This window comes from Sceloporus occidentalis, unplaced genomic scaffold (assembly GCF_023333645.1).
Source record: "Sceloporus occidentalis isolate IW3139 unplaced genomic scaffold, rSceOcc1.0.p SCAF_4, whole genome shotgun sequence".
Classification (NCBI taxonomy): Eukaryota; Metazoa; Chordata; class Lepidosauria; order Squamata; family Phrynosomatidae; genus Sceloporus; species Sceloporus occidentalis.
In genome coordinates, this window is record NW_028316984.1 from 105498421 (window position 1) to 105523080 (window position 24660).

Sequence of the window (24660 nt, forward strand, 5' to 3'; positions counted from 1 at the left end):
TTCTTCCCCCTAGACATTGAAGACCTCTATTGTAAAGTGTCCCAAGGACTTTTAAATCTGATTTCTGGTCCTTAAGATGTTTTTACTGGTAAGGGCATTCTAAGGAAGGATCCCCCCCCCCCATGAAAAAAACCCCCAAAGAGCAAAACAACCCCATCCTCTGCTTTGCATCATGATGCACGTGCCCAACTGGTTCAGTCTGGTCTGGTCCAGCAGCGAAGGGAGGCGAGCAGACTACGTGTAAGACTGAGCGTAAGCTTGTGGCTGGAGAAAGATCTGACAGGGCTAATGAAGGAGATAAATAGGGTAGGTAAGAAAAGCTCGCATGCAGCTGACTAATCAGCTCTGCACTACTACTACTGGTAATCCTTCTTGGCAAATGAACTGGGACTCACCTCCTTTCCCCTAATCCACCCTTCTCTTGCCATTCATTGTTCAGGTATCTCCCAGCTAATTACTAAACAACAACACAAAGTGCTGCTTAGCTCTTTCAAAAATGTATTGGTGTTAAAAATTTTGCTACTTGAGACTTCTCAGACTTCGTACAAAATGAATAGACAGAAAATGCAGGAGTGTTAGCTGGTTAGTTGACTGTGCTCCTTTAGTAATGTGCCAGAACTGTATGTTTGACCATAGGTCTTTCATATATATATAAAATCTGGACTAACGTACCTCTTCCTAATATTTGGGGGCAATTTTGGAAAAGTTAATTTTATCTCACAGCTCATACCATGCAGGGAAGGCTAAAGACAGAAGGTTTGACAGGCAGATGCTACTGATAAAAAAAATGCCAGAATGATGACATAAATCATAATGATGGCATATCTCTACATACCAGGTGCTGAAGGTCTCTTGAGTATTGCGAAGGAAAGATCTCTCGTGTGGTATTATTTTATTGAAATGCTTTTTCTCCCAGCATATATCATACAATCTCAGGGCAGCATACAACAAAATCAGTTCATGAACTTTAGACAATACAAAATTGTAAGAAAAAACCAAGGCGGCTAAAAGCACATTAAACAGATCATCTTCTTAAAATAAGAGTAGAAAGAACCATAGGATCGTAGAATTGGAAGAGACCACAAGGGTCATCCAGTCCAACCCCCTGCCATGCAGGAACTCTCAATCAAAGCATCCCCGACAGATGGCCATGAACACACAGATATGGAAAAAATTGACTGGATCCCAAAGGCTTTAAAAAAAGCCCTATATTTTGACTTGAGGCTGGAATGCCACCAAGCAACTATTTCCTATGGAGCCTCTAAAGGGAGACCAATCTGACAGAGCAGACTGGGACAGAGGGGAGGCACTCTTCCAGACCACATTCCCTGCAGGGAGATTGGGCACCTTCAGCGACCTCCACTTACAAGGAGTAGAGCACCTTCAAGTGTCTTGACCCCAGGGGTCTGTATAGCATCACAGCACCTTGGATCCAGATGGAAGGCTGTTGGTGGCCACTCTTTCCCTCCCTGACCCTGTCCTTGTTCCTGGGGCTTTCCAGAAGCATCAGGGCTGGCCATTTCTTGGAAAGGGCACCCAAGGCTCCTTTGACCTGCAGGAGGTTTCTTCTGGTGGTTAAGCCCGATGGAAGGGATCCCCAGCAAAGATACACCTCTGCACCCAGCCAGAGCATTTGGCAAGACAAGGCAAGCCCTGGCTTCTTCCCCAGCAGGGTCCCTCTGCCTGCCCCCTCCCTCCTCTGCTCCGGACCTGGCCCCGCCCCCTGCCCCTCCCCTCGGGCGATGGGCTTATAAAGGAGGGCAGAGCGGCTGCAGAGGCAGAAGGCACTTCAGGGGCTCAAGGCACGCAGCAGTGGAGCTTGCAAGAGGCGGCGCTGAGCTCGTTTTTTTGGGGAGGATCGCGTCCAAGTTTAGGAGCCAAAGTCAGTGGATTACCCTCCTGCTCAGGTCTGTACTTTTCCCCTCCTCTCTGGAATGGAAGAGTAGGGAGAGGGAAGGGGAAGGGGGAAGAGAGGGGAGGGGAGGAGAAATAATTCGCTTTGGCCCCGCTTTAACTTGCTGCTTGGCTCATGTCTATGGAATTCTGGGAGTTGGAGTTTGTTGTGGGGTCCAGAGCGGAGCGGAGCTCTGGACCCCACAACAAACTCCAACTCCCAGAATTCCATAGACATGAGTCGAGCAGCAAGTTAAAGCGGGGCCAAAGCGGATTATTTTTCCGGTGTGGATAGGAGAAGCCGCAAAAGAGCCTGGCCCTGACCTTCCCCCCTTCTCTCTCTCTCTCTCTCTCTCTCTCTCTGTGTGTTCCAGGATGAGAGCCCTGTCCCTGGCCCTGCTCTGCCTGGGCTGGGTCTCCCTTTGGGGGCTGGAAGCTGCGCAGCCGGACCTGGCCTCGGACTTCAAGAGAAAGTAAGTCCCAGCTGCGCTTCCTCGGAGGGTCCAGGGCCTGCCTCCCTCCCTCCCTCCCTCCAGGGCCCGGCTCCTGGCCCTTCTCACCCTCCTCTTCCTCCTTCTTCCAGGTGGGGCAAGTGGCAGCAGCAGCAGCAGCAGCAGCAGCGGAGGGCCAGGAGGGAGCTGCCCTCTCCCGCTCTCTTCGGCGGAGCCCCGGCGGCTGAAGCCAACCTGCTCCCGGCCTCGGCTTCCAAGCCCTTCGTCCGCCCGCAGGAGGCCAAGGACCAGCCCAGGTAAGTCCCTCTTGGCTTTGGGAGACCCAGGGGCCCAGGGCCCTCCAGTCCAGCCCCATTCTGCCATGCAGGAAGTCTCAATCAAAGCAGCCCCAAGAGATGGCCCTCCGGCCTCTGCTTAAAGACCTCCAAAGAAGGGCGTGTGTGCCACTCTCAGACAGCCCTTTCGGTCAGGGAGTTCTTCCTCATGTTGAGGCGGAATCCCTTTTCTCTGTCTAAAATAAGGGTTTGGGGAGAGCCAGAGAAGGAGGATGGTGTGGCTGGCTGTGTTCTCCCTGGACACTGCCAAAGAAGTGCCAGGATATGGGCCACACAAAAGTCCAAAACACACTCATGGGCTGCATCCACAGTGGAGAAATAACCCACTTTGGCAGCACTGTAACTTGTTGTCTGGCTCAAGGCTATAGAACTCCCAGAATTCCATAGCCTTGAGCCAGAAAAAAGTAGAATTAAAGCGGTGCCAAGCCGGGTGTCACCAAGGCCGGCTTCTGCTTCAAGGGTTCTCCAGGAGCACTTCAGAATGGCTCCAGTAGGGCAGGTCCTGGGAAAGGAGGACTCTGTAGGGAGGCTTCCTTTGGCGTTGTCCCTGTCCTCTGTTTCCTCCCTGACGCCCTTCTCTCTCCTTCTCCCCACAGCCATCCTGAGGACTCAGCCTGGCCAGGGGTGGCTCTTGTCCGGGTGAAGCGCTACCACCGCCAGGGAGCACCGTCCCTCTCGCAGCTGCATGCCGTCCGGAGCGGGTGCCGCCTGGGCACGTGCAACACGGCCAACCTGGCACACAAGATCTTCCACTTGACCGACAAGGACAAGGACAGCACGGCGCCGGCCAACAAGCTCAGTGCCCACGGCTACGGACGCAGGAGGAGGAAGAGGAGGAGGAGGAGATGAGGAGGATGAAGAAGAAGATGGATGAAGGAGGCAGCAGCAGCAGGACGCGTGGACAAAGCACCTTTGCCCCGGACAGGAGCTGAGTGCGAGATGCCAGGGACCTCTCCTGCACTGACTCACACACTGACTGACCCACCCCTGGAGGGGCTAAAGAGGTGCCACTACCATCACCACCTTCACCTTCTTCTTCTTTGGGGTGTGGTGAGAGGAGTCCAAGGACATGGCGCCAAGGCTGCGGAGAGAAGCCTTGCAAGCCCTCTCTTTTAGGGGTCCCTGGTTTAAGTGGCGTGGGGTGGCATCCTCCTCCCCCCCCCCCAGTTTTCTTTTCTTTCTTTTTTAACTCGAGCGGCATGGGAGCAGCAAAGGTCCCAAACCCCATACTGCAGAAACAACCCACTTTCAGACCTGCTTTTTGTATCCATTGGTGGGACCAGTACCAACAGCTTTTCTCTTTTAACAATTAAGGTCCCAAACACACTGCAGAAATGATCCACTTTGGGACCGCTTTAACTGCCCTGGCTCAATGCTAGGGAATCCTGGGAAGTGTCGTTTTGTGAGACGTTTGGGCCTTCCCTGTCAAAGAGCTCTAGTGCCACAATATGCTACAGTTCCCAGGATTCCCTAGCACTGAGCCAGGGCAGTTGAAGCAGTCTCAAAGTGGATTATTTTTGCAGTATGCTTGGGACCAAAGTTATTTACTGATTTACTTACTCCAGTTTGAGACCCCTCCTTAACTGCCCTGGCTCAGTGCTAGGGAATCCTGGGGATTGTACTCCACTGTGGACCCAGAGCTCTCTTGACACAGAAGGCTAAGTGTCTCACAGAACTACACAATTCCCAGAACCCCTTGAACAAGGGCAGTTAAAGCAGTCTCAGACTGGATTATTTCTGCAGTTTTGGACCAAAAGAGTCAACCCACATTCAACTGGGATTATTTTCATTCCCTAAAGCTGCATCTGCACCGGAGAGAGAATCCAGTTTGGCACCAGTTTTAACTGCTATGGAGTTTGTTACTACCAAGGCAATTAAACCGGTGCCAAAGCCATTGCCGACCGGTGCCAAACTGGATAATTTCTCCAGTATGGCTGCAGAGTGGCTAACCCCCTTCCTGCCCCTTCCCCTCCCCTCTGCAGCCAGCCTGGGGCCGAGGGTCCCTCTCTTTCTCCCCAATGTCAGGGAATTCCCCCCCCCCCCTTTCTCTAAATCTCTCTCTGCTGCGGCAGGAACCGCATTGATGATACTTGAACAGACTGGCCAGGCAAAGTGCAATGGACTTGGGCGGGCGCCTGAGGCGGAGTGAGTGTTGTGGTTGCCTGGGTGGAAGACAGCCCCCTCCCCACTATTTAAAGACCCTTCTCTGGTCCTTTATAGCCTTTTAAATGACAGAGTTATTTTTATATATTATGTATTTTGCATACGGGCATTATTGATATTATTATTATTATATATATATATTTTGTATTCTCTGCTATTTTTTAAAAAAAATATTGAGAATGTCAACCTTTGTATCCTCTGTTACTGTGTTGCTGTTTTCCAAAATATTCAGAAAGTCAGTGGTGGCGCCAGCAAAAAAAAAATTGGGTGAGAGGGAGGAGGGATGTGGCAGTTAATGTTTAAAAAGCCTCGGGATTTGCTTGGTATGTTCAGTTTCTGAATGTGAAAGACTAGTTGGATTGCCAATTTTCTCAAGTGCATTCTGAAGTAACCCCTACTGATTATGAAAGAGTTAATTTTCAAGTAAGCACACTGTATTTGCCAGCCTATGATACCCTTGCCATATATGTGTGAAGAGTGCCTTTCCTTGAAGCAAATGCAGGGGTCCAGCTATTTGACAGGTGGGACACTTGGGTCAGAGGGAGGGACCCCTGTGCCCGTCCCCATTTGGTGTCACTTCTGGTTTCCATTTGGTTCTATCTTCTTGTGTGATTGTCTCATTCTATGCCTCTCTCTATCATTGGTCATGTTTTATCACATTCCAGACTGGTAAAAGATGTATTGCCATTCTCTCCAAGGGCAGTATATGAAAAAAAATAAACATTATCACAACAAGATGTTCTTGATGGGTGTTTTTCCCCACAATATGGGGGACAAAGATAGTACTGGTGTGTGGTGTGGAGCCTCATGGTTTAATCATGTTTCCCTCTACACAGTCAGATAGATGCTAAGCTGTTAATTGCAGGTAATTTGTCAATTTCCACCAAACCCAGACCCATAGCCAAAAGGATCCCAAACACATTCAGCTTGAGTAAACATCATAAAGTCCTAATGAGGGCTTTCAAGTAAGGGCTCAGGGCTGTTCCAAGGTCTCTTCTCTTTGCACATGTTTCAAGTGAAGCTGAAACATGTCAGAGCTTGGATTGATCACCCAAGTTTATTTTTTGCTGCAATTAATCAGGGAAATAGTTGCTTCACTTTCACATCGCAAAAACAAAACGGCACAGATTTATGAAAGGAATGTGTTCCCAAAAGAAAAAAAATGACTGGGGTAGCATCCAAGGTTATTTATGCTGAAGGATTTCCTGGGCCACAGTTCAGGTTGAATCCAAAGGATTGCTGTGGGCAGGACACAGCATTCCTAAACCCACAGACTTAAAAAAACAGAACACCCAGATGTTGGTCTCTGTAACCACAGCACCATCTACTGACATGATTTAGCATCTTTGTTGTATTTCCAAAGCCTGTTAGCATTGTAGATTAGCAGTGGAAGATTTTACTCATCTGGTGGTTATAGAGATCGTATTAAACATTTCTCAGGCCTGTTACAGACTGCCAAAATAAAGCTGCTTCGGGTCTCTTTGGAGGTATGCTATTTAAATGATGCATGGGTCCTAAGAGTCCAGAAGTCGCGCCAAAGCCACACTCCATTCCTAAGGACTGGAGAGCAACTTTGGTGCAGCTTCCGGATTCTTAGGGTGCATGCATCATTTAAACAGCATACCTCCAAAGAGACCCGAAGCAGCTTTATTTTGGCAGTCTGTAACAGGCCTCAGACTGAGGCAGAAATAACTATATGGGGGAGTTTGTGGAAGTGGGGAATATTTTGTGCTGATTGCTGGAACCGTCTTTTCAAAGAGTATGTCAGACAAGGAAATCTTAAATTGATCCTATGGTACCATCAGCTACAGTGCTGATTACAGAAAAAATTGTCAGGCATAAAACATTATGATAATAGTTCTTAAGAAAATTTTTAAAATGATGCAATTTGCCATTGCTGTTACCCAATGTGTTCTGTGAACAGATTTGCTGTCATAAACTATAGTGGACTGTTTTACCATTTAGTTCAGTATTTTCTACTCTGACTGCTAGTGTCTTGGGCAGACACTTATTGCATCATTTTGCAATTAATGAAATACAGCAACCCTAAAACTTGCAAATGCCAGGACTGAAAATGGAACATATTACATGCAAAGTTTGTGTATTGCCACTAATCTCTCTATGCACCCTCTCTTGTCACAGAGTAGTTTTTGAACTTTGTGAATCAACTGTGCTTGACAAACATCCTATTTGCTTACTGTAACAGACTTTAGCATTGTAGAAATGCCTTTCCCCCCGGAGTTTCTCAATGGCTCTTCTCTCCATTCTGAATGCACAGTGGAGAAGCTGGATGCGTGTTTTATTGGCACATCCTTCCAGCTTTTCATTATGCTACTCTAGTTACTTTCCATTAACCTGTGTTCAAGACATAACAATTCACACCTATAGACAGCAACATGGTCTTCCTTCTCAGTATGGGAAAGACATTGAATAGAAAAGCACTTGGTGTACTTCATGTAGTGTAAAAACTATAAATAACAACACAACCGATTGTGGCATTTCTACTAAGTAACTACTTTGCTTCAGGCAACTTATTTTAGCCACCCAAGAAGGTATGGAAGAAGAGTTCAAAGAAATGTGTGGCTATGCATTTCTTTCTCTGCACACAGTTCCTCACCTGCTAGTGGCATATTTATCATCCCGTGATTTAACATGATATGGTAATTGTGTGCACGAAGGTACAAGTTGTCTATTTTGCTACCTATCTAGCTGTGTCTGGAGGTCCAACAGTAACTTACTCAAATAATAGCATTGTCAGTGGAATAAAATCCCATATTCTCTCTAATCCCCTGCAGCCTCCCCACATTACCTTTGGGGCAGATTGGGGTGGGAAGACTGTAGGACCCTTCCAGAGGAGGAGGAGAAGGGGTAGTTCCCCAGTATGTGGAATGGTGAGTATCGCCCATTGTGGAACTATTGTTTACAGCATGTATTTTTTGAATACATGTGTGGATGAGGTATTCAGCTCAGCTGGAAACTGCATTTGTGTCTTTTTATTCCTAAAGCAATTATGTCAGACATTACTATTGTTATCACTTCCATGATAACCCCCTTGCCTCTGTTTCAGACATATCAGTCACTCACCAACCCAGCTTTTCTAACTTTCCCTAGTTTGTAAGGGAAAATGGTTATTCTATAATGTTTATAGACTAAAGATCTTCAGTGCTGTTCCCAAGAAATATCCTAAATAATATTTGAATCTCCCACTGGCAGTTTAACCAATTCAACACACTCACACATTGAGATGTTTATTACAAGCCTCCGAGAATGTACATTCTTGGACTTCAGTTCCCAGAATCTCACAACCAGCATGGCTTGGGGATCTGGGGGGTTATAGTCCTAAAAATAAACTTTGGTGATGTAATGTGCATTCATAAATAAGAATTACTTTGCACTGTACTCTGTGAGGATAAATATCTGAGCATGCCAGATTTTTAAAGTACAGTTAAAGAGGTTCTTGTCTGTATTTATTTCTTAAGGGATTATGAACTGAAACATAATTATAGTTCAAAGTGGTGGTAGCAGCTGCGCTAAGCTTTGCTTGTTTACACACCAGCACCTGCAGGTTTTGCAAGCATAATGTACAGCTTCCAAACTTGCTTAAAACATTTTTGCCTTATTTGGATGGACTGGGTTTCTGTGTCTCACAAAAAAAGGAATGGCTAGTAGTGGAAATAATTTTTTAAAAAAATCACAGGGGCAGGAGGACTAGATACCGTCAGGAAAGACAAGGTTAAAATCATCCCATGCAAACTCGTTTGCACAATTAAATATCCAATTTGTGTTAGGGAAGCAGGTAAGAGAGTTATTAAGGGAAATTAAAATATAGTTCAACAATTGCAACCTGCAAGAAAAAAACCTGCAGTGTGGCATGCTACTGTTCATGTTCCCAGCCACTTCATTTTCTTTCTATTGCTTCCATTCCCAATTTTCTATTCCACCACTTCCAGCATTTGACTATCATTCTGTACCCACTGAGCATTTTCAGTTCTCATTTTGGAGGTTATTCCTTTACGGACTTTCCCCACTTACAAGGCTTCTGATCCCCCACTCTTGTGCATGGGTGGTGCCATTTAGGCTACATAAAGAACAGCACTCATGTAATCTACAAAAAACAATTTCTACAGTCAGACAGCAAACACACACTGTATGAGATCAGAGCATGAAAGTACAGCGAAGTGTGAGCTTTTACTAAAGATAGATAATTGGCTCTGATACTGACATTCCAGCTACCTGCTTTTGTGTCCCTCCTCGCTGCATTTATTTGCCAAATCCCTATGGTTTGAAAGCGTTTACCTTCTCTGCCCTTGTGATTTCATTGCCAGAGAATGCCAGAGCCCAGAACTGTGAGATTTCTGGCCTAGTTGGATTCAGCTGAAGCCAAAGAACTTGTACTTCTGATTATGCTGTTGATCTTGGAGTTAATGGGGGAATGGGGGAGGGAGGCTTTTACTAAAAAAGAAGGCAAGAGCACCATCTACTGAAGCTGAAATGATTTGCAGAATTACAGTGAATTTTGCACTGCTTTCATCAAATTCTAATGAAGGAGAGTAAATTTGCATTTTCTCTCTCTGTACTAGAAGCTGAGTGCTAACAGTATAGAAATATGTCTCAGAAAAACCTTCTTTTTATGAACTAGTAATATTCTTAAAATCCTTAATGAATGCAACACTGTTGAAAAGCCTTTGGACGTCATATTGAGAGATGGAATGTGAGATCTAGTGTGTGTATGTTAGTATTTCAAGTCATTTGTTTTGTCAGGTGTTTAGAACCATGGCATGCCTCTGAATGGTGCACAGTAATGAAAGATGATGGCATGTTATTGCAAACTCCCATTATGTTATATTGAAACCTAGGAATTAGTAAGGCAATTTAAATTCAGAAGGGAAAGCCCATACTGTATGTTTCATTCATCATTCTCATTTCCCATCTACATTTAACACCCTTCTCTGTTACTGATATCCACTCTCCACTAGTGAAGGGATCAATTTCTTTTCTGAAGTCTGTCTTCCTGCTTTGAATGCAGGGATTACCTACCATTGGGAAGTAAAGGAGTCATTTGCTGCATCCACACTGCAGAAATAACCCAGTTTGACACACTTTAACTGCCATGGTTCAATGCTATGGAATTCTGGGGATGGTAGTTAGCTGTGGCACCAGAGCAGTGCAGATGCAGCCATTGTTCCCCTTTGATTCTCCTTGGTGGTACCCATTGGTCATAACGGGGAACCTTGACCTCCATTAACTCTCATCAGAAGACAAATCGCATGTAGCAAGGCGATCCACTGTGGTGAAGTGCTTTGAGCTAAGATTAGGACTCGAATGATCAGGGTTCCATTCTCTTCTTGGCCATTGAAACCTGTTAGGTGGCCTTGAGCAAGTCACACACTCTCAGCCCCAGAAAACCCTATGATAGGCTTACCTTAGGGACTTCATAAATTGGAAATGACTTGAAGGCACACAACAACAGCAAGGAGCAGTGGGGGAAAAAAGCATTGGGAGACTTGTTGCCTGTAAGCAAATTTAGCAGGAGGGATTATTTGTGGATTAATATAAAAAGTCTAGAAGAAAAGAGGATTGATGTAGATATGCATGTAATGCAAGTCAATTAATGTATCCACACCAGCTCCCTTCCCCTAGAAAATGTTCAGTTTTTGCACAAGACTGCAGACATTGTCATTGATGCTGACCAGTGTTTAGTGGTTGTGGGGAGAATGAATGAGTTCTTCTTTAAAGAAGAACATCATTTATTTATATATTTAGGTATTTTTATTTTTATCATTTCCTTATGATGCATGATCAGGAGACAGGGGAAGAGACAAAATGGTTGTGACTTTTTTGAGTCATACCTCAGTAGAATGCCTTTGTAAACTTGCTGGAGAAAATTAAAATTGTTTTATTAGAACTATTTTGTCTTTTATAGGCAGCAATCAACCAATGGATAGGAGTGAAGAGAAATGTTACTATTTGGATCATGACTCCCTGAATTTCACAGCTAGTGGCCTTGTGAGCTGGAAGATTTTGGGAGTCATAGTCTAAAAAAGTAATGTTTCCAAAATCTTTTCATATCCCAAAACGTCAAAGAGACCATGATGATTTTGAACTCTGCCTAGGAGAGTTTTCCAGGCATTCTTGCAGATTCTTATATTAAGTATCCTTTGAATTTCCCTAATATTCTATAACCACTGAAGCTCTTAAAGCCCCTGCTTTTAAGTAGTGTCTGATAAGCTGGAAACTTAGTGGCAGCTTTGTGCCCAGTTCTAGGACAGCATGTGCCTCTGGGTGACAGATGACATAGGAAAATATGCAGTCACATGCTAGAAAACAAACCAGCAGCTTCTGTTCACGAGGTGCTTCAGTTAAAATCCGAATATCACTTTCAAAGTGTTCCCTCCTGTACCGAGCAGAGCCTGGGTGCAAAAGCATATTTAAAAGTGGCTAGACATTCTGGGTCAAAGGTCTAAAGCAAGTTACAATTATAGCAGAAGGGGAGGGAAGGCTGGCGAGAGCAAGGGGAATTATATGCCGGAGAAGGAGAAAATTCTCATCCATTAACCCAAGTAATAATGCAGTTGGTGGAATGGAGTTAAATTTCAAACAGGAATCTGTGTGGTGATAAATAAAAAATCAGTTTGGTTTCACTGAAGAAACTTTCCCTCCTTATACAACCCCAAAAGTTATTTGTTTAAAGTATGCATAAAATTCTCATAGATCAATTTCATTATTGTTTAATAAAGCTAAACAATGTCTGCAGATAAAATAACACAGAGACGTGCTTGTGTGCACCATGGATGTGTTACTTCCCTGTTGCCATAAATACAGAGCTTGTCTGCAGATGGCAGCTTTCCCTGTGACTGGTTTGTTCTCCAGTACTAAACTGGAAGCTGGGACAGATGTGAGAGGAAAGAGATACTGTACTACCTGCTATGGATATTTGTGTGTAAAACTGAGGCTGTTGTACTTTGGATATGTCATGAGACACTGTTGAAGGATCTCTTAATGGTGTGGGTATACTTCCTATCTTTCTTCCTTATGGTTTTAAAATTGTTTTCAGTGCTTTGTTTTAATAGGAAAGCTTATTTAATTTCTTTTTACAACATGTTATAAGCTATTGGTTTTTCTGTATTTCATTGTTATTTGTTTTATAAGTCACCCTTGGTCCTGTACTGGGAGAAAGGTAAATCATTTCATAATAGTTAATAATAACAAAAAAGTTAATTAATTAATAGTTGATGCCATGGAGAAGTTTATTTTTTACTATGCATAGATTGGTTCCTCCCATGCATGGCTACTGTGAAGATGTAAATGGTGGAGGATGGTTGCGTTGCCACAGATTCTGGGCTGCATTTGTTGATGTTGCTGTATTATCTGTAGATTAAAGTGATAATGTTTAGAGAATATAGAATTTCAATAGGCCAGTATTCTGCTGCTGACATTAATAATGGCAGTATAGTGGTACTGTTGGTTTGCCCTGCTTATGCTTTCCATTCATCTGGCAAGGTGCAAGAGAAAGTAAGGTTATTACAAAAACTGGTGTTGTTTGGATACTTTTGCAGACAGTCCTAGCTCTGGCATTTCTGGCAGCATCCCACTCTCTGTCCATATCTTGGAAATATTAGGTTTTTGGACAGATAGCCATGTTGGTTGGGAGATTCTGATGGTCCAAGAAAATAACTTTGCTAAACTCTGATGTTCTTTCCCAAATCACTAATATATCTTGCAGACTTGAACAGTTATCTCCAGATAACAAAGAAAACAATAGTTTATTAGAATCCAACTGGAGCTAGTCTAATACATTCCCTAAATTAATGTATTTTACTTTGCTAATATATGTTTCATTTCCAATATGTATCAGCCCACATGTTGCCTCATGCCCATGTCATTACCTTGCCCCCTGTCATGTTCAACTTTGATTGATGTCCTCAACTTGATCCTCCAGATGGGTTGGACTAAGGGATGGGAGTTGTAGTGCAATGCATCCAGAGGGCATCACACTAGAAGAAGCAGAATCTCAGCAGCAAATATATGATTACATGATGCAAAGCAGGCCTGTTTTGAGGAGGGGGAATGCTGGTCACAGCCAACAATGGTATCTCCAATATTGGAGAAGAGCCAAATGAACCCTGACTTCCTTGCCAGAGCTGTGTTTTTGACAACATTTGTGTAATATGTGTAGTTGTAGTGCCATATGAGAGACTATAACAGGAAACTTTAACATTTCTCATGACAATAGTAACCCAGATGGGAATACTATTGAATACTTTGGCACATGTATAGATGTTTCTAGAGCAAATTTCAAAAGATAGCACATCACAATTAAAATAAATAATGGCATTGGCTCATAAATCCTTTCTTCTATTGCCTGCCACATTTTGAATTACTTACCCTTGTGCTTGTACTTAGATGCATCTAAAACATTCAATTGAGCAGAACAAATAGCCAACACTAGCTAGCTCTGAATCAGCTGTGTTTATTGTATTAAAAGGTTTTATAGGTTTTTTATTCCCCAAATATTTTTAAAAGAGTTATTTATTTCAGAAAATGATTTGCTTTAGCTTTGAAGTATTTTCAACTTTCTAAGTGCTCACATCCTTGGAACAGGGTCATATGTCCTGCAGTGAGGAAAAAGAACATAACTATTTCATGAGTTGAAAGCCCTCTGTTACATAAAGCTCTTTTAAAACATAGATCCATCTTTTGGTAGTGTTAGGGATGCCAAGTATTCCAGGAGATGGCAGTAATTAATACCAGAATGCTGCTAACAGAACCCCCACCATTTAAAACTTAAAAATTTTAAAATTTAAAAATTTAAAACTGGGCCATAGCTAACAAAATGAAATTCAACACGGAGAAATGTAAGGTACTGCACTTAGGGTGGAAAAACGAAAAGCACAGATATAGGATGGAGGACACCTGGCTGAATGAAACTATGTGTGAAAGGGATCTAGGAGTCCAAGTAGACCATAAGTTGAACATGAGTCAACAGTGCGATGCGGCAGCTAATAAGGCCAATGCGATTTTAGGCTGCATCAATAGAAGTATAGTGTCTAGTTCAAGGGAAGTCATAGTGCCACTATATTCTGCTCTGGTCAGGCCCCACCTGGAATATTGTGTCCAGTTCTGGGCACCACAATTCAAAAAGGACATTGAGAAACTGGAGCGTGTCCAAATGAGGGCAACTAAAATGATGAAAGGTCTGGAAACCTTGCCCTATGAGGAACGACTCAGGGAGCTGGGGATGTTTAGCCTGGAGAAAAGAAGGTTAAGAGGTGATATGATAGCCCTGTTCAAATATTTAAAGGGATGTCATATTGAGGAGGGAGCAAGCTTGTTTTCTGCTGCTCCAGAGACTAGGACCCGGAGCAATGGATGCAAGCTGCAGGAAAAGAGATTCCACCTCAACATTAGGAGGAACTTCCTGACAGTAAGGGCTGTTCGACAGTGGAACACACTTCCTCGGAGTGTAGTGGAGTCTCCTTCCTTGGAGGTCTTCAAACAGAGGCTGGATGGCCATCTGTCGGGGATGCTTTGATCTGGATTTCCTGCATGACAGGGGGTTGGACTGGATGGCCCTTGTGGTCTCTTCCAACTCTACGATTCTATGATTCTAAAAAAATAATTAGACATAGACATAATTGTTTGGCCCTGTTTGGCCACTGTTTCAGAAGAAATCACTCATATTGTTGTAGACTGTGGATTCTTGATATTAATGGTCTTTGAATTTACACTTTGAAGTACTGTAATAATAATAATAATAATAATTTTTTTTTATTTATATACCGCCCTTCCAACAGATCAGGGCGGTTAACAGCAGATTAAAAACAATAATAAAAACATCAATGCAGACCAATACAATATCACAAATTCAATAAAAAACAGAGAAGCCCCGAATTAGCCAATCCCTTGTTGGTGAAGAGGAAGGAGGCCCATTGGACTTTAGTCGGGGAATGCAATACAGAAAAGGAAGGTCTTTAGATCCCTTCTAAATTGGGCCAGGGAGGTGGCCGAGCGGAGCTCTATGGGCAGCGTATTCCAGAGGGCCGGGGCGGCGATGGAGAATGTCTTCCTAGTAGTGGAGACAAGCCTAGCCCCGGGAACCCTAAGTAATTGCTGCCCAGATGTTCTGAGGGTGCGGGACGGAATGTACTGTCCCTTAGAGATGATCCCTTGTGAGGCTGGCCCTTGATGATGTTACAACAGCAGTCCCTTGAATTATGCTACATTACACATCAACTACACTTGCACAGAGTATGCTATTTAGCCCTCCCTGCAAGTCTATCTACTGAAGAAAACACATATACACATACTTTTCAAAGCAGTGCTGTCATGCTGAGATTCCTTCCCTTCCTTGAGGGTTGGAGAAAAGGTGCTGGATCCTGAGAACCCTATTCCCTATAGCTGTATTTTTGGTAATGTTACCTTTTACCTGTCATAGCCCAGAGAGTAAAAGCACTGGATAGACTACATTCCATCTATCTAGTTGGCTTAGATTAATGGTAGCTGTGCAAGAACAAAGACATAATTTTGTGGTTGGTGGGTCATGAGTATGTGTGCAAATAATGCACATTGGGAGGCTATGTGCATCATGCCTGCACCACAAGTTCCTGCTCTCATACGCTCACCATCATAAGAGATTATCATTTTACATTATGAATAGGGTCTGTTTAGTAACAACAACAACAACAACAACAACAACAGATTAAGATTTGTTTAAAAACTTAACAGGAAAGTGCTCAAGAAACTAGATCTCATAATAAAAACATGACTTTCACTTGATCATTTTCAAGCTTCATTATCTCCTCCTACTGCAGGAAACATCTCATGTTACCTGATGTATAGGGATCATTAAGGAAGATTTATTATAATCATTGCAATACAAGGGGAAAAAATGAAATAGTTTTTCCATGGAAAGTTGGTAGTCTCCCCCTTCCCTTCCTTCCTTCTTCAGGGACAACCTTAGAACTTTGCTGCCCTCTGTTGATCCTCAGTTAAAAACAGTACTAAGCGTTTCTATCCTAACCCATCCTATGAATAAATGTGTCTGAAATTTATTGTCGCTGCTTCTGCTTCTGTTTCAACATATTTATTTCATAAAGCCATGTTCTCATCATTGTATTTCCCAGATGTGGTTTAGGACTTCTAAAAAGAATTACAGATTTAATTCTAGACATATTTACTCAGAAGTAAGCCCCGTGGAATTTACTTAGACCTTTTCTAGGTATGTGTATTCAGGATTCCCATCCCAATCTCTCTCTCTCTCTCCCCTCCCCTGTATGCTATGCATAAAAATTGTACTCCTTAACTCCTTCAAGGAACAAAAGAAGGGATTGCTCTTCTTAAGGTGAACTGGAAAACAGGTGGGAAGAGGTTGTCTCATCATAAGTCTCAAACATCTGCTCCCCATTTTAAAAAGCTGCACCTGCTCAGCTATCACCTTAATGACATGCCACTAGTGGTCTTGGGTCAAGGAAGGGGCTGCAGAGCCAGGCTAGAGGAAAACTTCACTTCTGCTGAGGAATAAACTGAGTTAAATGGAACTAAAAATTCTTCCTCTAGGAACAACTAATCAGTTCATGCTTTGACCGACTTGGAACAAATAGCATGGTATCCAGTTGGGGCAGAGTACTACCCAGTCTAGAATCTGTAAATTCATTTTAAATCATTTTATACTTGTTTAGGAAATTAGTGCACCAACTTTCATTCCTATGCTAGGCGCAGGATGTAAACTCACAGGGACAATTGTACTGCGCAGATCTGTTCCTGGGCAGTACTCATCCTGTACCCAACCCAGGCTTCTTCCAGACCTTTTAAAGAATGGAATTTTCCCATTCTTTAAAAGGTCCAGGAGAAGCCCAGGTCAGGTGCAGGATGAATATTGCCTGGGGACAGAACTGTGTGATAGAATCCATCCCTGTGCGTTTACATCCCGCACCTAGCACAGGAATTAAACCTGGTGCACTAATTTCCTAAATTAACTGCACAGAGTATCCAATTCATTTCTACAGAGCATCTTGTTCTTCTTGTTGTGTGTCTTCAAGTCAGTGAAATGTCCGTTCCACTTAAATAAAACAGCTCTGCTGTTTCCACTGATAGTACTTCACCATAGAGTTCAAATCTATGAACCATAGAGTTCAAGTCTTGAAATAGGTTGTGATGCTACTTAGGCTTTGCCAACGATGACTCTAATAAGAGCACTGCATTCTGCATCAATAACCTTCAAACAGACAAAGCAATCTTTATTGAAGTATCAAGAGAAGAATCATATTTCTCTGTACAGGGCAACAATAAACGAGACTGAAACATAATTGCAATGGATTTGAACTTCCTCAAGATGTTGTGACAAATGTTTTTATATCTGGCACTATTACCATTTTTCAGAGTCCAATAAGTGTCCTTCTCTATGTCTCTTAAGAAAAGATTTGCAATTTGATTTTGTACAAGTCAGAGTAGGCAATTTTAGCAGGGGTAGACATCATTCCTCATTTCTGAAACATCCTGGGGACTGCGTTTGGTCACGTTCCAGGGTGGGGTTAAACGTCAGATGCCACTTGTGAGTCTAGTGGAAAAACTACTACTGGGGCTGTTTTCTGCTGGTTTTGTCTGAAAATTGCCTGTGGAAAACAATTGGGTCTGGAGACTTTAGTAGTCTTTAGTGGCTTTCTGGAACTGCAAAATGTGGCCCCGTGGGCTTTATCCTGCCCACAGGATGCCCTTTCTCCACCTCTGCCCTAGAAGGTAACAAGAACTGCAGTTCTATTGAATCAAGTAAACTATTTAATTTGAGAAGGTTCTTACTTATTCTTATTCTTCCTGCTTAATCTAAGACTGTAGTGTTGTAGCGGGGTGTCATTCCATCTCAGTCCTTTCCTTCTGGATGCTTTCATTAGTGTAGGGCTGCAGGATTATATTTTGCAAAGCCTCTAGTTGCTGCAACTATCATCTTCTGAGTTGTTTTCAGTAAGTGATTGTTTCCTCTGTTGTAGTTACAGATTTTGAATTATTGCCTACATATGGGACAGAACCAACATAATATAGTGATTTGAATGTTGGACTATGACTCTGGAGACCAGGACTTGATTCCCAACTCAACTATGAAAGCCACAGGGTGACCTTGGCAGGTCACATGCTCTTAGCCTCAGAAGACTGCAGACCTTCTCTGAACAAATCTTGCCAAGAAAACCCCATGATATGTTCGCCTTATGGTCACCATAGGTTGGAAATGATTTGAAGGCAAACAACTTCATCTTGGTGCGAAAAAAGCATCCCTGGGGCAGCGGGTCACCTGCTAAGCTTCTTTTTATGACCCTTGATTCCCTCCAAACTCCCCCAAAATGTCCTTTTTCTGGCAAAAAAAGGGGATGGTGGCTGTGAATTGCTTTTTCTGGAAGACTCCATGAGTGGTGATTTACCTTTCAAATAGGTTGCATGTGGGCCTTTGTACTGCTTTTTTAAACCTATCTTTCAAGAGCAGTAACATAAATGTAGCCTGGCAGCATTTAGCTACAATTTTTAAGGGATTCAAGTTCTTTATAAATGTCAAGCACTGCATGAAATCATAGTGATCCCTGAATACCTGCTAAAATAAACATGAAATTTGAATAGTGAATTCTAAACTTTAAAACAAAGTTATTAGCCATTTTAACAGTGTGGTATGTTTGGTGTCCAATTATGTCCACTGAGGCTTACTTGGGACCTTATCACATGTGTGTGTGTGGGGGGGGGGTTTGCAGCTCAGATCTGCAGTCACTCTTGTTCTAGCAAAGCAAAGTGTGATTTTTTTCACACCAGATCCAGAGTCACTCCTGTCTAGCAGTGCAAATTAAGGTTAAAACGTGATGTTTTACCACACCTGGTTGCCTTTCTGTTGCCCTTCTGAACTGAGGGGGAAGCGAAGTCAGTTCGATTCCAAGCAAGTTACATGATGCAGATTCAAGCAAAGCAGAGTGAGTGCACATTGTATTACCACATGAGAGCATACTTTGAGGGTTCAACGATTCGAATCGGCACCCTTGCACATGCTCAGTGGGGCTCTGGACACTGCCCTCCTTCCTTGCCCCCTCCTTAGCTGTCATCCTTCAGCGGGGTCTAGGAGAAGGCAGAGGATGATGGGATCTGTGGCAGGTTGAAGGAGCGGAGCAGATTGGGGTCTAGGAGGATGCAGGGGATGATGGGATCGGCGGCAGATTGGCAGAGAGGAGGAGATGGTATGAAGGAGGAGGAGGGGGATGACGGAGCAGGATGCAGGGGGCCAAGGGGGGTGACATCGGAGCGGTTTTCCACACCAGATCAATTCGAAGTGCAATCAAAGTGAGCCTGGAAGTGAATTCTGTGAAGTCACTTTTTTTTCGGTTTTACCCAAATGAGGGGTCACTTTGGAATCACAGCGGAAGCACCTTGCAGGGAGCTCCCATAGAAAGGAATTGCATCTGATAACACATTCACTTTATGACGTGAATGTGCATCGTTGTACCCGCAGGCACGTCAGAACTGAGCCGGAAAATCTCCAAAAAGCTCAGTGTGATATACTCCTTACAGATAAGAGAAAGAATGATTACAGCCTATAGCAAATATGCAAAGGGATCCTGTAACACCTTTGAGACTGACTGAAAGATAGAAGTTGGTATAGCATGAGCTTTCATAGACTTGAGCCTATTTCCTCAGATACCAAAACCAAGGTTTGGTAAAATGTGGCCAGAGGCCTACATGCAGTCCACAAGGCTGCTTTTGGTGGCTTCAGTCTGTTCAGTGGCTTCTGCTCTATTTAAATGTAAAAAATACCTTTTTTTTTCATAAAAGCAGGACTGGACTAACAGACATCTGGTTTTGAGTCCAGCCATTTAACATTTTGATGGTGCAGGTACCTCTGGGAAGATCCCAGTAGTAGAAATTTGGGTTCCAGACATACTAAAGTAGTTCCTCTCAAGGTATATAAAAGTCTACAAACTGTTTTAGATCCTGACCATACTCTTTCTCTTTTTGTACTATTGAATGTGAACTATATCTTGAAGTCTGTGTGTGTGTGTGCGTGTGTGTGTGAGTCACACAGCCTTCCAGTTGTTGTTGTATTGCAAGTTTTAGCACCTTAGCCATCATAGATAATGGTGTGGAATGCTAGGAGTTACAACATCTGGAAGACTACATGACTCCCCTTCCTGCTGTAGGCAGTCACTATGCACAGTGGTTAATAAATATATGAACTCATGTCCAGTATTCTGTTATTTGGATATTGTGGTCATTATTGTTGCACCATGGTAATTTCCTCTCTCAAATGGATGAACACTCCTGAAAGTGAAAAGAGGCCAGCTGAAGGCAAATTTGATCTGGATTTTTGCCTGGATGCAATTGGGAGGCAGTGATGATGGGAAAATCCATGCTCTAATGCCGGGCTGTATCCAGAATGAGACTACAAAATGGAAGTACTAAGTCGCATTTTTTTAAACAATGCAATAATCTCCATAGGCAAATCTAGTAGATTCAGTGGCTTTGCTGTAGTAGGCACTAGAAACAGAGTTTAGGCCCATGTTTATTTATTTATTTATTTATTTATTTAGGTATTTATATCCCACCCTTCAGCCCTAATGGCTCTCAGGGCGGCTTACAATATTATTTTTATTCAGACAGTTCCCTGCCCTCAGGCTTACAATCTAAAAGACACGAAACAAAAGGAGAAGGGAATGATGGAGGGAAAGGGGTTGAGGTCCAGTGGTTCTTCTCTCCCTCTGAGGCCTGGACCAAGGCAGATGGATTAGAGGGAGGGCTCTTCCTTCTTCCAGGCTAGCCCTGATGGAGCTGGACCTGCCTGGTGAACTCCCTCTCAGGCCGGCGGATGGCAGTTATGGAGGGCGGAGTCTCCTTCCTTCAGGCTTAGTCCTGATGGAGCTGGACCTGCCTGGCGAACTCCCTCTCAGGCCATGTGTCCATGTGCCTGTCTGTGTCAGACATCAGAGAGTACTTCAATAAATCCAATGAAAGAAGCCTTGTTGGTTTGGTTTTGTATTATAATTTTTTTGTTTGAGTAAAATCTAGACCAATGGCAAAACCAAAGGCAAGAATCACATGACTGGTCACATATGAAACATTTTAGAGATGGCAGCTGCTCCTGTTTCTTGACATGACTCAAGTTGATCATATTATAATTGTATGCTGAAGAAAAAGAACAGTTATGTAACAGCTAAAATGATATGGTAAAAAATAGCGCGATGCAACACACCACAAACCAAAGCATAACATGGCCTTTGGCAAACTAGAGAAACCTGTCACGTCAATGCAATTATTATGCCCTCTAGTTATTATTTTTTTACTCTTGTGCAGTGCTAACGATCATGGCAGAAAATATACTTTCTTAACCAAGACATCTTGTAACTATTTGAAATCCCTAATTTTAACAGTTCTCACTTACATCACAGTCCAAATGTTTTCAAATACTTTGCTAGAAAGATGGAAACTTAGATTTCCATTAAAATACCAGGATGTAACTCATTACAAGAACCCCGCTAAATAGCAGCACGCACTACCCCTGCCCATAATGATAAACATTTGATCAACAGATGTTTCTGACCAGTCAGAAAAATTGCTAGAGGTAGAATAGAATTGAATTCTCAGTTCACTAGAAATGTCTGCTTATGTTTTCCGTAAACATAAGAGCTGAAAAATGTATCCTGCTGTGAACTGAGGAAGAACACATAAGTATCTTGGCAAATGTCAAGATGGCATTGTGGGTAGAAGTAACTTTGGCAGCCTCTCACTCCTGTTTCAGAAAGTTTAAAGGAATTTTTGTTTTGTCGAGAAGGAGAAGGAGGAGGAGGCGTGCCAATCAAAAACAATTTTGCCAAAGTTTGACATTAGCCACTTTTGGAATATGGGTTTTATCTGACCATTCTGCCTGGTTGCATTACCGACACAGGTTCTGAGCATGAGTAATTCAGCAACAAGTCTTGGGATATACACTCAGCCATCCATATCCACAAATTCTGCATCCACTGATTAAACCATCCACAGTCTGAAAACATTAAAACAAAATAAAACAAAAATCTGTAAACCAAACCTTGTTTTTACCATTTTATACAAAAGATACTATTTTACTATGTCATTGTATATAATGGGACTTGAGATTTTGGTATTTCGAGGGATCCTGGAATGAAACTCCAGCGGATACCAAGGGCCCACTGTACAGTTTTTCAGGGTACATGATGCCATTTGGAGTATCAGATGCCCTGGAAACTTTGTGTTCTGGGATGCCTTCATGAGCAAGGAGCCCTGGGACACTAAGGGGCCATTCACACTACCTTTTAAACCGGTTTTGAAATCGATTCTTCCACATGAAGTTCATATTGGGCCCAATTCTTTCACAATCCATGTCGAGGCTTGCACAAGGAAATGCCCCTTACTGCGGGTTATCGGGAAACGAGCTAAAATCCATCTTTTCTGAAAAGACCCGGGTTCTGTGAAATATGAACTTGCCCTCGATCATGATCGGGGCAAATTCAGGGAGGGATTAAGGTCAGAAGGTGGGCAAAGGTCAGAGCATTCCCTCCCCTCATTCGAGGGGAGGAGGAGGAGGAGGAGGAAAGAGCCGAAGGAAAAAGGGGAATCTGGATGCAAAGGGTGACAGGAGGCAAAAAGGGGGTGACTGACAGGGTCAATTCATGGCAGGTCAGGGCGCTACAGCAAGGGAAGCCTCTGCTATCCGGCAGAGACCTTTTTCCTTAGGATTTTATTTTTTTTTTTAATTATTTTTGGCAAAAAATGTGCATGTTTGTTGCTAAAGATATATAGATATATAGATAGATCGTGAGCAGGAGCAAGGGTCAATTCAGGGCAGGGCAGGGCAGGGCGCTACAGCAAGGGAAGCCTCTGCTATCCAGCAGAGACCTTTTTCCTTTGGATTTTATTTTTTTAAATTATTTTTGGCAAAAAATGTGCATATTCTTTCATTTGGAATGACTGCTGCAATGCAAATGAATGTTACAATTCGAATGTAATGCTTCTCTTTCCAATTAGGCAAATTGGCAAATTGATACAGCTTTTGCTACTGTCTCTAAGGAATTCAGGGGTAGCCTAGGGAAAGCAATAAATAAATAAATAAATAAAATGCATCTTTTTCTGGCATTCCAAGGTGAGGAATTAATTTTATTGTTGTTGTTGTTGTTGTTGTTATTATTATTACCTGTGTATGAGGCATTCTGAGGTGCCAAGGGAGTGGGATACAGGCTACAGAGATGGCACTAGCTTGCATTTTGGGGTTGAAAATGGGGCCAAGGGCAGATCATAACCTACAACACTGACCCAAATGCCCACAACACACACACACACACACCAGAGGTTTTTAAATTTGACAAGTGGTGCCTGGTCCTTTAAAAAAAAGGAGGGGTGGAAAGCACACTTCTGATGCCCCTATCAGTGCTGGAAACATCACCTATGACCATCGCGGAACTAACTTTGATTGACAGCCAGGCACCTTCACCTTAAACCCGAATTCTCCAAGAGGGCATTTGTGTTAAAACGCCCCTGATTGGTAGTCAGCACTTGCTTCTGGAGAGATTTGGAGGGGGCCCCCTGAATTTGACCAGTTTGTTCCAGAGCAATGCTGCCAGTGTGAATGAGGCCTAAGTTTTCAGGATCCCAAGTGCAATTTTACTGATTTTCTCAGATTCTCAGGATAATTATGTTTTCCAATGTCCCTGGCTTGCTGGCATTTCAACATCTCTGGAGCCAGGGATAGAAGCCTTCTGTGATGCATCCCAGTTATCTTCGTCATCACCAGGCTTTGGAGAAATTAACTTTTTAAAATAAAACTTCCACAATTCTACTGGCATGGCTAGTGGCCATCTAGCTGAGGAAATCTGGGACCTGTTGTCCAAAAATGGAATATCTTCAAGCTCTGGCTCCAGCTACATTTTCCATGAAGAAAATGGAATCAAGACAGAGCTCAGTGGCACCTGAATATAGGCTTGGGGAGCTGATGAGAGTCTTTGAGTGGTTCACAAGTAGTGAGAGAACAAGAGTGACTATTGAGGATTTATGGCACTCCTGATGATCAAATTGGGAACAGAATAATGTTACTGCATGAGCTCCAGGGAGGGGAAATGGGTTATTTTGAGGTTGTGTGTGGCTACATCTGCACTGCAGAAATAATCCATCTTGACACCATTTTAACTGTGATGACTAAGTGCTATGGAATTCTGAGAACTGTAGTTTTTAGCTTACTCTATCAAAGAGCTCTAGTGAAAAAACAAACTACAGTTCCCAGAATTCCATAGCATTGAGCCATGACAGTTCAGAATAGTGCCAAACTGGATTATTTCTGCAGTGCAGATGCAGCCAACGTGTAAATATATAGAATCATAGAGTTGGAAGAGACCACAAAGGCCACTCAGTCCAATCCTCTGCCATGCAGGAAGACCCAATCAAAGCTCTCCTGACAGATGTCTATCCAGACTCTGTTTAAAAATTTCCAAAGGACACTCCACTACACTCCAAGGCAGCATCTTCCACTGTTGATCAGATCTTACTGTCAGGAGGTTCTTTGTAATGTTTAGGTGGAATCTCATTTCCTGTAGCTTGAATTCATTGCTCCATGTGCTGGTCACTGTACAGATCTCATTTTGTACTGAACCAATGGGAATTAACTCATTACTATCAATTAACTATGTGGAATACAAAAAAGCAAAGAGATGTTTTGGACATGAGTGCCTCCAGCCACCTATGCAAATTTGGCTACTAGTGCTTCTGTGGACTTGAGAAGAAGAAACTTGCATAGGAAGCTTCTGCAGACTGTAGGTGCAAATAAGATCTATGTGTACAACATTCTTTTGTGA

General features: G+C 43.1%; 1 protein-coding gene across 1 annotated transcript; it reads left to right on the plus strand.

The window, feature by feature from the left end:
• Positions 1–1795: 1795 nt before the first annotated feature.
• ADM (adrenomedullin) lies at positions 1796–5564 on the plus strand. Its single transcript, XM_089521172.1, has 4 exons — positions 1796–1907; positions 2268–2366; positions 2477–2641; positions 3277–5564. Exons 2-4 carry the CDS (start codon positions 2269–2271, stop codon positions 3527–3529), a joined length of 516 nt encoding a protein of 171 aa, XP_089377298.1. The 5' UTR covers positions 1796–1907; position 2268; the 3' UTR covers positions 3530–5564.
• The last annotated feature ends 19096 nt before the right edge of the window (positions 5565–24660 follow it).